The sequence below is a fragment of the Schistocerca americana genome, chromosome 6, assembly GCF_021461395.2.
Source record: "Schistocerca americana isolate TAMUIC-IGC-003095 chromosome 6, iqSchAmer2.1, whole genome shotgun sequence".
Taxonomy (NCBI): Eukaryota; Metazoa; Arthropoda; class Insecta; order Orthoptera; family Acrididae; genus Schistocerca; species Schistocerca americana.
This window is the reverse complement of record NC_060124.1, coordinates 439124232-439140525: the sequence shown is the minus strand read 5'-3', so window position 1 is coordinate 439140525 and position 16294 is coordinate 439124232. Positions and strand designations below refer to the sequence as shown.

General features: G+C 42.9%; 1 protein-coding gene across 1 annotated transcript in view; it reads left to right on the top strand.

The window, feature by feature from the left end:
- The window catches only part of LOC124620195 (hemicentin-2-like), a 172952-nt gene that overhangs the window by 105600 nt on the left and 51058 nt on the right, over window positions 1-16294 (top strand). Inside the window, exon 5 of the mRNA XM_047146864.1 lies at window positions 7103-7322. Within this exon, the coding sequence (XP_047002820.1) occupies window positions 7103-7322 (220 nt within the window). The remainder of the gene's footprint in view (window positions 1-7102; window positions 7323-16294) is intronic.

Below are 16294 nucleotides of genomic sequence, written 5' to 3'. Positions count from 1 at the left end.
TTTTTAGCGCAACGCAATCTGACTTTCAAAAATCCCTACAAAAGAATGGCCCTGACTAATATTAACCTATACCTTTCACAAATCACTTACCTCAGAAAAATCTTCGTTACTCGAACTACTGCAATACAGCGAGCGCCAATACTGCCAGCTAAATAAAAGATTCAACCTACTGAAGGCACTAACTACTGATAGGCATACTTAGCAAATGAAAGATTTTGATAGAGAACAAACAATGTATTTACCTTAGTAGTGTTCAAAAGTCATAATATATACATCAGATCATGACATCCAGTCTTACAAATTTACTATCTCTGATGGACACACGTCCAGATCATCCACTCTCACAACTCCGCCATATCTCTCCCCACATCCACCATTACTGGCGGCTCACCTCCAACTGCGCATCGCTACGCGCTGTTAACACCCAGCTGCCCAACGCTACAATAGCAAACAACAATGCCAACCAGCCACAGACCGCACACAGCACAGCCAGTGATTTTCATACAGAGCGCTACGTGGCGTTACCAATAAAAGAAACCTAAACACTCTACTTACGACATGACACCTGTAAATATTCACAGTATTTTGATCATGCAACTAAAATTCAGCACTATAAAAGTATTCACAGCATCATGTTAGGAAAAACATACGTGACGATAACGATTTTATTTTTCGCCCACATGATGCTGTGGAACCGGCCGGGGTGGCCGAGCAGTTCTAGGCGCTACAGTCTGGAACCGCGCCACCGCTGCGGTCGCAGTTTAGAATCCTGCCTCGGGCATGGATGTGTGTGATGTCCTTAGGTTAGTTAGGTTTAAGTAGTTTTAAGTTCTAGGGGACTGACGACCTCAGAAGTTAAGTCCCATAGTGCTCAGAGCCATTTGAACCATTTAATGCTGTCGATACTTCATGAACGTGATGATGGCAGACGACTGAAATTGGATGTATAAGTGTAAATCAAGTATTTTACCAGCAGGCGGTTGTGTGTTATTTTCCTGTTCTTGAAAATGTTGCTGATGCTGACTACAGTAAGCAGATTCAAACGAACCTGGGCTGCAGTAGTTCAGCGGGAGTGAAAAGGCTTGCTCCCTAGCACGGAGAGCTGCAATAACTAGTCCTCGGGCCGAAGGTCGCAACAGCAGCAAAGCAAACTGTGGAAACGATCTTGTTTATCATTATATTTTCCCTTCTAAGGAACAACCTCTCAGGGTGTGTAATTAACGCAGTAAGGGGGAGACAGGAAGCAGTGGAGGTGTTACCGAAGAGTTACCTCACCAGGTTCTTGGCAACTCGGCAGCGACGCAGGCCTCCCCGCGCACCGTTCCCGTAGTGAGCGTGGGCAGGCATTAATTTCCGGTGTTCAAAGGCCCTCTGAGCACAATTAGCGAGTCTCGCTATCGATTCTTGCCCGCGGTGGTAGCAGATACCCTCACTACCTATAAGCTACGCGCAACGGCGAGGCAGGGAAGAGTGTGATATGAAGGGTGGGTATAATTAAAGTTGCGCTACTTGAGCCGCTGTAGATGCAGAACTATTTACCATGTAAGTAACTAACTATATTGCAATGAGGTTCAGACCGTGCGCTGCAGGATTTGCATCTTTAGCAGTGTTAGTCACGAGTTGCCGTTAGGCGGGAGTACTGGTACGCCCACGTAGGGTTTCAACACAAGCGTCAGTATGCATTGCAGTTGCAGACAGTCAACATGGATCTGGACAAGGTGAGCAGGGCTTCGCTCGTGAAGCTCTTTTTATAAAAACAGTAGTGCTGCTGCTTTTCACGAGTATCGACGCATTAAAGGAATACGGAGAGGCCCTCTTTCCTCACTTGGGTTGAAGAACATGATTCGGAAGTTCGAACTAATCAGCGATCTGTGAAGAGGGGAAGGAGGTGATGCCGTCGGCTCATTGCGCCGAAAATTGTTGATGACGTTTCTGCGCAATGGCTGAGAAAGCTGGAAGTATTGTGCGATCTTCAAGCAGTGCACCAGCTGCATCACGACAGTTGAAATCTCCATGGTGCACCTTTCGAAAAGCGATGCAAATGATCTGTCCAAACTTTACACTCGCGAATAAAGAAGGTTGTCACACTGAGCGGAGTCTGTAAATTGGAACTTAGACATGGTCGCAGTTGACCGGTGTTACCCACTCAGGTAAAAATTAAAATTTGTATCTCTTGCATTTGTCTTTACAAATGTTTAAACAATGTTTCATTCTCTTACTATCATTCGTTTTTCACGGACGCTCTCTCAAGTAGTGGAAGTTTAACTACAGCCACTCTCTACACTCTCTCTCTCTTTATAATATATAAGGATGTAGAGGAATCTGAAGTGTGCCGTTTTAAAATCCATTGATGGAACTGCAACCTGGCAGAGTCGTCTGAGAGCTTGCATATGTGATACCCATAAGAAAACTGCATGGTCCATATTAACAATGGAATAGTTTTAATTAACACATTGTAAGTAGGCTGTTTAGGTTTTTATGCTGGTAATGCCACGTTGCGCTCTGTATGAAAATCACTGGCTGTGCTGTGTGCAGTCTGTGGCTGGTTTGCATTGTTTGAATATTTGCTATTGTAGTGTTGGGCAGCTGGATGTGAACAGCACTTAGCGTTGTGCAGTTGCACGTGAGCCGCCAGCAGTGGTGGACGTGGGGAGAGAGATGGCCGAGTTTTGAGAGCGGATGATCTGGAAGTATGTCCATCAGAGACAGTCAATTTGTAAGACTGGATGTCATGAACTGATTATATGTATATATATATATATATATATATATATATATATATATATATATATATATATATATATATATACTCCTGGAAATAAGAACACCGTGAATTCATTGTCCCAGGAAGGGGAAACTTTATTGACACATTCCTGGGGTCAGATACATCACATGATCACACTGACAGAACCACAGGCACATAGACACAGGCAACAGAGCATGCACAATGTCGGCACTAGTACAGTGTATATCCACCTTTCGCAGCAATGCAGGCTGCTATTCTCCCATGGAGACGATCGTAGAGATGCTGGATGTAGTCCTGTGGAACGGCTTGCCATGCCATTTCCACCTAGCGCCTCAGTTGGACCAGCGTTCGTGCTGGACGTGCAGACCGCGTGAGACGACGCTTCATCCAGTCCCAAACATGCTCAATGGGGGACAGATCCGGAGATCTTGCTGGCCAGGGTAGTTGACTTACACCTTCTAGAGCACGTTGGGTGGCACCGGATACATGCGGACGTGCATTGTCCTGTTGGAACAGCAAGTTCCCTTGCCGGTCTAGGAATGGTAGAACGATGGGTTCGATGACGGTTTGGATGTACCGTGCACTATTCAGTGTCCCCTCGACGATCACCAGTGGTGTACGGCCAGTGTAGGAGATCGCTCCCCGCACCATGATGCCGGGTGTTGGCCCTGTGTGCCTCGGTCGTATGCAGTCCTGATTGTGGCGCTCACCTGCAAAGCGCCAAACACGCATACGACCATCATTGGCACCAAGGCAGAAGCGACTCTCATCGCTGAAGACGACACGTCTCCATTCGTCCCTCCATTCACGCCTGTCGCGACACCACTGGAGGCGGGCTGCACGATGTTGGGGCGTGAGCGGAAGACGGCCTAACGGTGTGCGGGACCGTAGCCCAGCTTCATGGAGACGGTTGCGAATGGTCCTCGCCGATACCCCAGGAGCAACAGCGTCCCTAATTTGCTGGGAAGTGGCAGTGTGGTCCCCTACGGCACTGCGTAGGATCCTACGGTCTTGGCGTGCATCCGTGCGTCGCTGCGGTCCGGTCCCAGGTCGACGGGCACGTGCACCTTCCGCCGACCACTGGCGACAACATCGATGTACTGTGGAGACCTCACGCCGCACGTGTTGAGCAATTCGGCGGTACGTCCACCCGGCCTCCCGCATGCCCACTATACGCTCTCGCTCAAAGTCCGTCAACTGCACATACGGTTCACGTCCATGCTGTCGCGGCATGCTACCAGTGTTAAAGACTGCGATGGAGCTCCGTATGCCACGGAAAACTGGCTGACACTGACGGCGGCGGTGCACAAATGCTGCGCAGCTAGCGCCATTCGACGGCCAACACCGCGGTTCCTGGTGTGTCCGCTGTGCCGTGCGTGTGATCATTGCTTGTACAGCCCTCTCGCAGTGTCCGGAGCAAGTATGGTGGGTCTGACACACCGGTGTCAATGTGTTCTTTTTTCCATTTCCCGGAGTATATATATATATATATATATATATATATATATATATATATATATATATATATATATATATATAATGGCTTTTGAACACTATTAAGGTAAATACATTGTTTGTTCTCTATCAGAATATTTCATTTGCTAACTATGCCTATCAGTAGTTAGTGCATTCAGTAGTTTCAATCTTTTATTTAGCTGGCAGTATTGGCGCTCGCTGTATTGCAGTAGTTCGAGTAACAAAGATTTTTTCTGAGGTAAGTGATTCATGAAAGGTATAAGTTATTGTTAGTCAGGACCATTCTTTTGTAGGGATTTGAGAGTCAGATTGCCTTGTGCTAAAAATTTGTGTCAGTTTAGTGATGATCAGAATAAGTAAAGAGAGAAATGTCTGAGTACGTTCACTTTTGCTCAGCTGTTTGAAACTTAAATAACGTAAGAGGTTTATCAGCACAGTAATTCATAAATTTTTCCAAGGGGACGTTTCAACATCACAGAAACGTAAGTGAGATCCAGATACGTTACCTAGAAAATTACATAAATTCTTTTCTTTTTCTTCTGCCTTGACATGCGCCTCAGTGTTAGTGGTGATTGTATCCTGGTTGCATCTGATGCTGTAAGAGGGTGCATATCTCTGGAACACACAGATTGTGTGTTGATCAACCTGCAGATACATGCACTCGACGTATTTGGAACCGTAGTGTTTATTATTAGCGTTAGTCGGAAATTCCATTACACTATGGTCCTCCTTTGGATCCTATCTTCTTAGAGGATTCTGTCGGCTCTTAGAACTGCGCCGTGATTCATATTGATCGTCTAAAATGTACTTTGGCATTCGAGACGAAACATAAATAACGCAGGTTCATATGTGGAGTAGGCAGTGTACAGATACGCTACACAGATGCCATAGTGCGATGACACCTAATGTGGTTTCGTGTACTGTCATTCTATGGTGACTTGTTCTAAGATCGTAAAATTCCGGTAGCGAAAGCAGAAAGCATACAGGGTGGTCAGAAATGCTTATAAGGTTGTTGTAGGGTAGGTTGTGCTGAGAAATAATCTTTAAAAAAAAAATTCGATACGGTACACCGTTTCCGAGTTAATTAGCAGTGACGTTAGCGAACCAGGTGGTTGTCCGCGGTTGTTAGTTGTTCTCATGGCGTAGATAATAGCGCACGAGACTGCTTAGCCTTTCGCTCGGGTTTGATTCTTCCTACCATCCCATACGCAATCGTTGCCACGCTCTCTTGTTCGGTTTTAGGAAACCTGACGAGTAACACATTTGGTGACATCATTTTTGGTGGCCCGCTTCAATTTTCGCGCTACGGCATGGTTGGTTAACTTCAGTGCTAATTACCTCCCAAACGGCGCAACGTATCGAATTCTCTTCTTAACGAATATTTCTCACAGCAATCTACCATGCAGTATTTTTTCAAGTTTTTCAGCCTGTATCTGACGACACTTTTTATATATAAGTTACCGGTACATTATCGTTTTCGCCCCATTTTCGAGCAGGTGTTTCACTACTCCTTTAGTTTAGTTCCACTCAAGTGTTGAACATCTTCCAAATACTAACACCATATGTTTCTTAACTCCGTTTATCAATGTACCTTTCTGTATACATCGTCATTCACAGTTTCATACATAATGTAAGTGAAACTATATCCCTGAGATGGATTATTATAATCTAAATATACGCTGTTAAGAGCATTACAAGATTGGAAGCTCCACCGAGATTCGAAGGCAAATCCCTGCCTTTCACTACGATTACGGTTACTGCAGAGCGTCGCTCACTGTCGTAAGGTCCGGTATACAGTTACAACTTGTTACCTATGTGCAAACTAACTGTCATTTACTTCTATCTGATCGCCACAGATTGAAAGGTGTCCTATCTTGTCAACAGTGATGATGTACCGGTATAAAGCAGCGATGTCTGTTTATTACGTCCTCTGTTTATTATGTCCTGAAATTTACTGAACCGCCACTGTTAACTGTGTAATACGTTGTAGCATTGACCACTGAATATGGTTACATTGGTTATAAACTAATATGTTTGTAATTTTTATATGATTGTTCATATTTATGCAATATAATTTTTCTTTTTTTGATTATCACAGTGCTACATCCCGCAAGAGTTTTGGCGTCCGACTGGGGAAAAGGGGGAATTTGAATTTTAATTATTACAGGGATTGTGTGTCATAGGTTAACTAACAAAATGCTCAATTTGAGATCCACCTATTGTTCATAACTTTGAAGATGCTCAGTGACCGAGAGGAATGGATTTGAATCAAGTCCTACTTATTAACAGGTATTGCGGACTTACTGAAGCTGAAAGTGAAAGGGAAATCGCCGAAAGTAACGTAGTATTCATTTACACAAAAAGATGCTTAGATATGAACAACGATAATAGGTATGACACAGAGAAAGAGAACAATCTTTTCGCTCAAAGTGTTTTGGTTGACGACTAGCGGAGCTCTTTACATTACGAACTTGAGAGACATAAGAGAACATTCTCGTACACAGACAGCGGCATGTCGATCAAGAAGCCATGAAACCTCGTGGGATTGGTTTCTTCAACCAGGTATTACTCTGGGCTAACAACGTAATTCGCCTCCAGACTTGTCGCCAACATGGCAGTCTGGTCACAAGGCGTAAACTTCTGCAGCTCTCCTTCTAGTCCAACACGCTGAAATATCTGATGATAACATTAAAAAAATTATGAGTATGAAAATAAGCCTTGCCACGCTATGGTAATTTTTTTTTAAATGTTAGGAACTGTAATACAGTAAGCGAGAGTGAAATGAATCTAAAGCAGCTACATCGACATCCAATAACTATCTCATTGGATTGCACTAAGTCCTAGAAGCTAATGTGACGTTTTGCACGGCTGTCTTCGCAGAGCCCTCTGTCGCCGCAGTACGTGTTCTGGCGGCACAACGACCGCGAGGTGGGCGTCGAAGGCGTAGGTTCGACTCCCGGCGTCTCCGTGGTCACGGAGCCGGGACCCAAAACTCACTCCAGGCTGGTCGTGTCGCGGGCCACGACCGCCCACTCCGGGAACTACACCTGCGGTGCGCCCGGCGCCGAGACCGACACAATCAACGTCTTCGTGTCGGAGGGTGAGTGCATGACACACCTGCTGACACATACCGATAGAATTTAATGACAAATACTTTTGTAGAAAGCTCTACAGTCCTACCATATAATAATTTCTCTGTTTCTTACTTTACGATATGCGACCAGGTCCTAAGGACCACGCGGCGTCACTGTTACGGTTCTCTATCCGTTCTTGACTTCTGTCTGCTGTCTCCAGCTTACCAAGAGTCCCAGCTGCGCCAAGTATTTTTTCACTCCATCCATTCATTCCTTCCACCCATTTAATCCTCTGTTTTCCAACACTACAACGATGTTGGGCTCCTTCTATAGTTTTTCTAAGTATTTACTGTGGAGCCTATTTCATTCTCCAATAACTGAGTCACAGTCTCGTCCATATATTTTCCTGTGACCGATGGTCTCAATGACCCGGCTCGGTCATTTTCTCCTATGCTGCAGGTTTAACAACCACATAGCACTACTGGTATTGTTAAAGTTTTATATAGTCTTAGTTTTGGTTCTTATAATAATTTTCTAGATTTTAATACTGGGTGTAGGCCATTAATGGCATGTTTTCTCGAATGCAATCTCGCCTTAGTTTCTGATGCAGTTACCATTGCTTCAGTAAAAAACCATCGAAGATATTTGAATTCTTTGTCGTGTTTATACTTGGTAGGGTTCACTGTTAGATTTTGTGAGTTATGCAGCTTTCTTCGTACGGTAATGTAAAAACTGACCCCGTCGCTGTAACAGTTCTCAAAAATTTTAATCATATTTCGTTTTTTAAATTTTGCCACCATTGGACCCGGTTATTGCAGCTTTATGGAGACCACAAGCTTTGTCACTAAGTAAACCTGACGTGCTAGCCTACTTAGAACACGAGGTGTCTCTCATACCTGTGAAATATTAAAGCTTCTCAACTCAAAGGAAAAAGTTCACTTTCAAATATCAGATATTTCCGACACGACAAGAATAAGGGACACGACAGGGTGCTAGGTTAGCTAAGATAACTTCCATGATATTACAGGGGGCCGCAGCGGGTAAAATTCGTATGGGAAACCATATAATGGAATATACCAGCTGAAGGATCTCCTCAAGGGTGTGTGGTTGCTGCGTTTCCCATATTCTTACGTTGTGGCGATTCACTTTTTCTCCAAAATAGTACGCAGCCTTAGGGTACAGCGTGGCTGTTTCGCTCACGGGACCAATCTGCCTAAAATATAAAAAAAAAAGTTGCAAAAGTGCGCGAATTCATCGCAGAATGAGGGTCGTTTAGCCTTCAATGTGTGCTAATATCTCTGTGTCGCCGCATTTGGTTGCAATTAGGGTGTTTTCTGTTACATTATTGACACGATAGGAGAGCAAACTCTAGATGTATGCGAATTGTGATGGATTATTGCCGTAGTTAAAGAGTGAAAGAACGGCGCTGTTCGTGAATGTGAGTCTAATACTTCACTGGTTCACTACGAAGAGGGTTATTCGGGAATAGCACTTGTTTCAAGTAATGTAAATATCGCATTTAAGCTAGAAAGATGATCCAACCTCTTCCAACAAAATTTGAATAGACAGTGATATACTTCCTTTGTACCGTTTGCGTAGGTGTTACCTAAGGCCGCGAAAGAATGTATGGATCAGTAGCTCTCGTCTGTTACACAGCACGACACAAATTAGACTACAGTGACGAATTCGATGAGCAATGTAGTCCTATCCAGACATGACTACTACAGTGCTAACACCGAAAACCAATATATCATGACTGTAAATCCGGATTAAAGTTAACTGGACGTACTGTTTGTTTCTACTGGCCTCTGTGTGAATGTTTCCTCTCGATATTTTTCATTTTGATGTCAGAAAAGAAATTAGTTAAAAGCTGTGTAATTAACTCATAAAAAACTAAATGGGAAGTTACGAAGATGGAAATGGAGGGCCTTGTAATTAAAAAACTCTCTAATTCATAAAAGTGGCCCCGTTCGCCACATTCCAGCAGTGGGGATTTACTCAACGCTTCCTCGTCAAGTAATACGCATGCGCTTTACAGAGCAGTATTAAGTGGCAGGACTGTTTGCTTCGCACTCAATCATTTTCGTTATTATTTACTAAAAAGCTCAATTGTAATTTTTCAGCTCTATGTGGTGAAGTTTTATAGCCAAATCTACCAAAAACTGGAACTCATTTAATGGGATGAAAACGATAACTTTGCGTAAGTCCTTTATATTCGCTACCAAGATTTCAAGCTCTGACAGGAAACAAATATTAATGACGGATAATTGGTTCGGAAAGTAGTTGTATAAAAGACATTGTTGTTAATTCTGTGTGTAAATAAGTGCTTTATACGGCAAGAATTCGTCAGCTGAAACGGAGAGTGAGATGCACAACCAGTGGGTGCTCCACGGACCGATTAAAATTTCTACCACCTCACTCATTCTCTCGAAAATGAGTTTAATAAATGTTTATTGACTTTTCAAATCCAGTCAAAGATCATTGGTGTTGTAAATTAAAACCCCTTCGTTGTCGAATAAAACTTGGGACCGTAACTCTAAGAATTATCGCAAAATCACCACATGTTATTTCACCTGTAAGGTGTTATAAAGAATAATGAGGGTATATAACAGAAACTAGAGTTAGGACCCCATGGTAAATGAAGTTCCGTGGAAGATACTGACGACGTCTACATAAATCGCTCGATTACAAAAATAGGATTAAAATCATTTGTTCGATAGCGTGGATCGTAAAGGACATTCCTGTCCCCCGTTGAGCTGAACACGTAACTACAGCGATCAAAATGGTAGTATCTTGTCTGTTAACCCAATAAAAGTATAAGAAGTTCTTTATTTCCGACAAGAAAGAGAACCTTGCACAAACTCGCAGATTAATTATTGTAGGCTACAGCGATGTTATCCTGTAAGTCCTTTCTCAAAAAAATCCCGAAAACTAGAAGTTGGTTATCAAAGAATGTATGCTATATATTTATCAAGTTTGTCATTTCGGTCTTACTTCACACTCAGTTGCACAGTTGCACTTGTTATGTGAGCCAAATGCAGGGATTTTTGAAACCCCTTCGTCCTTACCCCCACCTTGACGAAACACATCAGAGTAGTAAAGTTGAAACATAGTTAATACTACCACTCTAATAACTCACACAAATACCTTTTCTACATATTCTTCTGTAAAAGAAACCAGATAAGGCTATAATTTTCTGTACATAATTAGACAGCTGACTACAAAGTCTAGATTCAGAAGACAGCTAACATTTATCAGCACACTACATCGTAACAACCACAACACTGAAACATTGCTGCTTCTATTACAATGATTGTTGTCTTTTCATTTGAGTTTTCTCTGTTTTGGGGATATTTCCCACGACAGTTTTCTTATGAAAAAGGTTTCTCCTTCTATAGTAATCATATTATGTGTTGTCTGCTCATTAATTTTAGAGTACAACTACTCGAAAATAATTCTAATATATGAATCGCTTTTGGTGAATGTGATCTTTAGTTTTCATTCTGCGTATGGCAGAAAAATAATGCTAATAATGGTGGGACATAGTGATTCACGGTGTTCGTTTGCAGTCGGTGCATCGAGTATTATTATTAACTTTAATCTCCATAACTAATTACGTAAATGGGAATAAATCACGTTGTCCTATATGTAAGGTATTTCAGACTCCAGTGAATGCCTTGGCAGCCACTGTCGCTGCATGTTTGAAGCAAGAACGTCCCACTCCAGAAACACTTTGGCTGTGGAAGCGTTGTCCCTGCTGGTAGTTTAACTGAAACTTGGTAACAATTCACAATATGTTGGCTACTCGGTCAACTTTCTAACTTGGTGATACAAAATTATCCTGCTAATATCGTTTTTTCATTTCATTTGATTAACTTGAAATACTTTCTCTTATGGTATGACATTTACCGTTTTGAGCCCAGGACATCGTTCCACGCTGAACGTTGCGATTGATCTGTCATGCCTATCGCTGCGGCAATAAAAGAGAGAAGAGTCCTGCAGCTCTTCACTAGCTCTGGGGCCAGGAAGTCATTATATAATGCTAACACTGCGTGATCTATATAGACCTACAAGCAGCCAGATCGAAAATCAATAAGGAGATCTTAAGAAAACTTATCCATCACAAGTATTCTCGCTACTTCCTATTGTCCATACTGTAAGAGCGAAAAACTTATGATACTGCACGTTTCATAACCTCCGCTCCTGCCGATACAATTTTTGGCTTTCATGAATACCCATTAACATCTGTGAAATAACAAATTTCGCGTAATTTATCTTACTTATCCTTGGCGACGTAGGGACGCTAACTTTAGAGACGGCTTGTTTAATTAAAATAGACTTTTCTTTTAAGGTCATTTTGGTATGCACAAATTAATTTTTATCAGTACAGCGCATATTTTCGTAGCGTTCTTCCGTTAGTCTATTGAACGCAACACTAAACGTCAGAGAAAAGTAATTATTAGCAAAGATTGTCTCACGTTATATAAAACAAAATGACGATGCACATACAGTTCACTGAGTCCACACCTGTATGGACCTACTGTTTCTGTCTTCAAGATGTCGTCAAGCAATGTCTGTGGTGCATTTTTGTTCGGAAATTTATTTTATTCATGGTTTTTCAGTGAGAAGGACAGGTTAACTTCTGTAGCACAAGGTCAAAAGAGTAAGCACGAGAGATGACTTTCCAAGCTCCTGGATAGTTTTGTTCGTGAAATAAGCAGAAAATGTGAAAAAAGGCAGACTGACTTCCACGGTACTAGAGGGAACCGTAGAAGGCAAAAACTGTAGAGCAAAACAGAGATTCGAATATATTCAGCAAATAGTTGAGGATGTAGGTTTCAAGTGCTACTCGGAGACGAAGAAGTTGGGACAGTCAGAAGATTGGTCAAAAAAAAAGTTACAGTTAAAGCAGTTTTGTTTCTCGTTTTTATCACACTCTAGAGAGAGGCATATCAGTCATTGGCAACAAATGTCAGCTGCGATGGACGTACCCATAGGGTGTGGGAATTAACAACACCAGTTTCGAGCCACCACATGCAAAATATTCTGTTCACATTGGTCTTCCTTCGAGTATATGTCTTTCATTAGGGCACATCCTTCTACATCTACATCTACATCCATACTCCCCAAGCCACCTGACGGTGTGTGGCGGAGGGTACCTTGAGTACCTCTATCGGTTCTCCCTTCTATTCCAGTCTCGTATTGTTCGTGGAAAGAAGGATTGTCGGTATGCTTCTATGTGGGCTCTAATCTCTCTGATTTTATCTTCATGGTCTCTTCGTGAGATATACGTAGGAGGGAGCAATATACTGCTTGACTCTTTGGTGAAGGTATGCTCTTAAAACTTTAACAAAAGCCCGTACCGAGCTACTGAGCGTCTCTCCTGCAGAGTCTTCCACTGGAGTTTATCTATCTTCTCCGTAACGCTTTCGCGATTACTAAATGATCCTGTAACGAAGCGTGCTGCTCTCCGTTGAATCTTCTTTATCTCTTCTATCAACCCTATCTGGTACGGATCCCACACTGCTGAGCAGTATTCAAGCAGTGGGCGAACAAGTGGACTGTAACCTACTTCCTTTGTTTTCGGATTGCATTTCCTTAGGATTCTTCCAATGAATCTCAGTCTGGAATCTGCTTTACCAACGATCAACTTTATATGATAATTCCATTTTAAATCACTCCTAATGCCTACTCCCAGATAATTTATGGAATTAACTGCTTCCAGTTGCTGACCTGCTATATTGTAGCTAAATGATATGGGATCTATCTTTCCATGTATTCGCAGCACATTGCACTTGTCTACATTGATATTCAGTTGCCATTCCCTGTACCATGCGTCAATTCGCTGCAGATCCTCCTGCATTTCAGTACAATTTGCCATTGTTACAACCTCTCGATACACCACAGCATCGTCTGCAAAAAGCCTCAGTGAACTTTCGATGTCATCCAGAAGGTCATTTTTGTATATTGTGAATAGCAACGGTCCTATGACACTCCCCTGCGGCACACCTGAAATCACTCTTACTTCGGAAGACTTCTCTCCATTGAGAATGACATGCTGCGTTCTGGTATCTAGGAACTCTTCAATCCAATCACAGAATTGGTCTGGTAGTCCATATGCTCTTACTTTGTTCACTTAACGACTGTGGGGAGCTGTATCGAACGCCTTGCGGAAGTCAAGAAACACGGCATCTACCTGGGAACCCGTGTCTATGGCCGTCTGAGTCTCGTGGACGAATAGTGCGAGCTGGGTTTCACACGACCGTCTTTTTCGAAACCCATGCTGATTCCTACAGAGTAGATTTCTAGTCTCCAGAAAAGTCATTATACTCGAACATAATACGTGTTCTAGAATTCTACAACTGATCGACGTTAGAAATATAGGTCTATAGTGTTGCACATCTGTTCGACGTCCGTTCTAGAAAACGGGGATGACCTGTGCCCTTTTTTAATCCTTTGGAACGCTACGCTCTTCTAAAAACCTACGGTACACCGCTGAAGAAGGGGGGCAAGTTCCTTGGCGTACTCTGTGTAAAATCGAACTGGAATCCCATCAGGTACAGCGGCGTTTCCTATTTTGAGCGATTTTAATTGTTTCTCTATCCCTCTGTCGTCTATTTCGATATCTACCATTTTGTCATATATAGGCACGATTACAGTATCTGACACCGATCGCAGTTCGTCTTAAGAAGCACAAGTGACATGTTAAAGAAAGGGAGCTTTACAAGACTCCCATAGTTTAGCATTACCAGGAAAACGACAGAAAATACGGTTGGTTCAGACGTCAACGTTATTGGATTCCTTATAAAGGAGGCGCCAGAGCTTAGAATAAGCAACAACAGGCAAAGACAAAGGGTACAACAGCCTTAGTAGATCGCGGGTACGGGCTTCCTATGCCGACAGAAAGGAGAGACGGGTCTTTGATGCTTGTAGAGACTTGGTGGAAGCGGAAGATTCAAACGAGGCTCCACCCTCTCGCGCCACTGACGTCACTCGGTCCCACTGTGGGACAGAGATGTCATGGGCTACCCAGTTCACGTTCGGAGCACACGGCGTTTCGGCCCTCTGCGATCGGTATCAGATACTGCAATCGTGCCTATATATGACAAAATGGTAGATATCGAAATAGACGACAGAGGGATAGAGAAACAATTAAAATCGCTCAAAATAGGAAACGCCGCTGTACCTGATGGGATTCCAGTTCGATTTTACACAGAGTACGCCAAGGAACTTGCCCCCCTTTTTCAGCGGTGTACCGTAGGTTTTTAGAAGAGCGTAGCGTTCCAAAGGATTAAAAAAGGGCACAGGTCATCCCCGTTTTCTAGAACGGACGTCGAACAGATGTGCAACACTATAGACCTATATCTCTAACGTCGATCAGTTGTAGAATTCTAGAACACGTATTATGTTCGAGTATAATCTATAAGGTCCTCCTGACCCTCGAAGGCCATACGCTCCGTCTCGCTTTGCTTATCCGTTTACCTTTCCCCACATGGATCCTCTACCGTCTTATCAAATTCCCACCCCTTCATACCTACACCGAAAACCTACGCATCACCTATACTATCAGGGAACTAGACTCCAGTAGCTCCACTGTCTCGCCTCTCATCACCAACCCAGCTACGCTTTCGGGCCTTCACAAACACATCCTTCCGTCTCTACACCTATGTACAGTCCATATCGTGTCTCATCGCTGCTTCAACCAACTCCCGCTTCCTGACACTGGCATTCGTCCCAATATTTATCCAACCTACCAACTTGAACCCTTTCCCACCTATCCCACTCCATATCAGAGCTCCTCTTTCCTTTGTCCTCTTCATGTGCTCCTATCCCTTTCACCTCCTACCTCCCACCTCTGTGGGTTCTCTACCTAATAGACCTCTATCTCTTCAGCCACATCCCTCATCCTCTATGGAACATATTCGCTCCTCAGATAGTACTTCTTCGGCAGTGTAGGTCCTTCAGACATTAAGTGAAAATGCAGTGCTCCAGATCTTTTATCAGAGAAGAATTTCACCTCATCGGAATTTTATTTTTTAAACTGTATATATTTTTGGTCCCTTTATTTGTCCTTCATTAACCTATTTCATTAAATACGTAAACAGTTCTCATATTTTTTTACCATCTTTGTTACATCTTTGAGTACTCTTAGCTGAAGAGTCGACTACTGTACAACTGACAGAGCACCCCGCCGTTCATATGGGGCCTGGGGTATTAAAAAATAAGTAAATGAAAGTAGCAGGAAACTGGCCTTGCTGGACGGGGTCTTCAGTATGTCGCCTCTCCATGTATATCATTCGCCGCTTCTTACGACAGTGGACGCAATTTCGTTGGTTATAGGAAACGTTAGTGCAATATTATTCGTTACTCCATACACGTGTTCAGAAGAGCGACCGTCTGCAATAGGGCTAATCCTCTGGCCTTGTATTCGTTCATTGCTGTTTGGATGTCATAGCGTTTGTCCTGCTAGTTTTACGTTATCAATACGTTGTAATCATCCCTAGTTGTTCCTACTTGGCGTTGTTCGTACAGACGTGTGATGCATGTAGACCTTAACCGGTCCTAACAGGAAAATTGTGATTTTTGGTGGCTTGTAGCAGCACCGATTGCATTGGTTTAGTAAGATCTTCTTGTTGTATGCAGATTACCCTTGACGCTGACGATAAGACTTAAATTACTCTCATATGCTTGGCGTACGCAGTTGGTATTGATGGTTCGGACTAGTGTGGATTTTCATGTAACTTCCTCACCAGTTCTTCTACTCTCACTGTATGAAAAGTTACAGAAAGTGGACAGTTTTGTTACACGGTTCTTTTGATAGGTGTTGGTCGAGTTCTTTGGCTAACTATTTTGCAAACTGAGTGAGTGACAAATACGCACTGTCGGATTATTTGAACGACCTTATCTGATATCCCCTTCTACTAATGACATTGATTGAAAGTCGTGGTAAATGTTTCATACTTAGTCAGAATCGTTAAAGTCTAGGGCTGCCATTGAT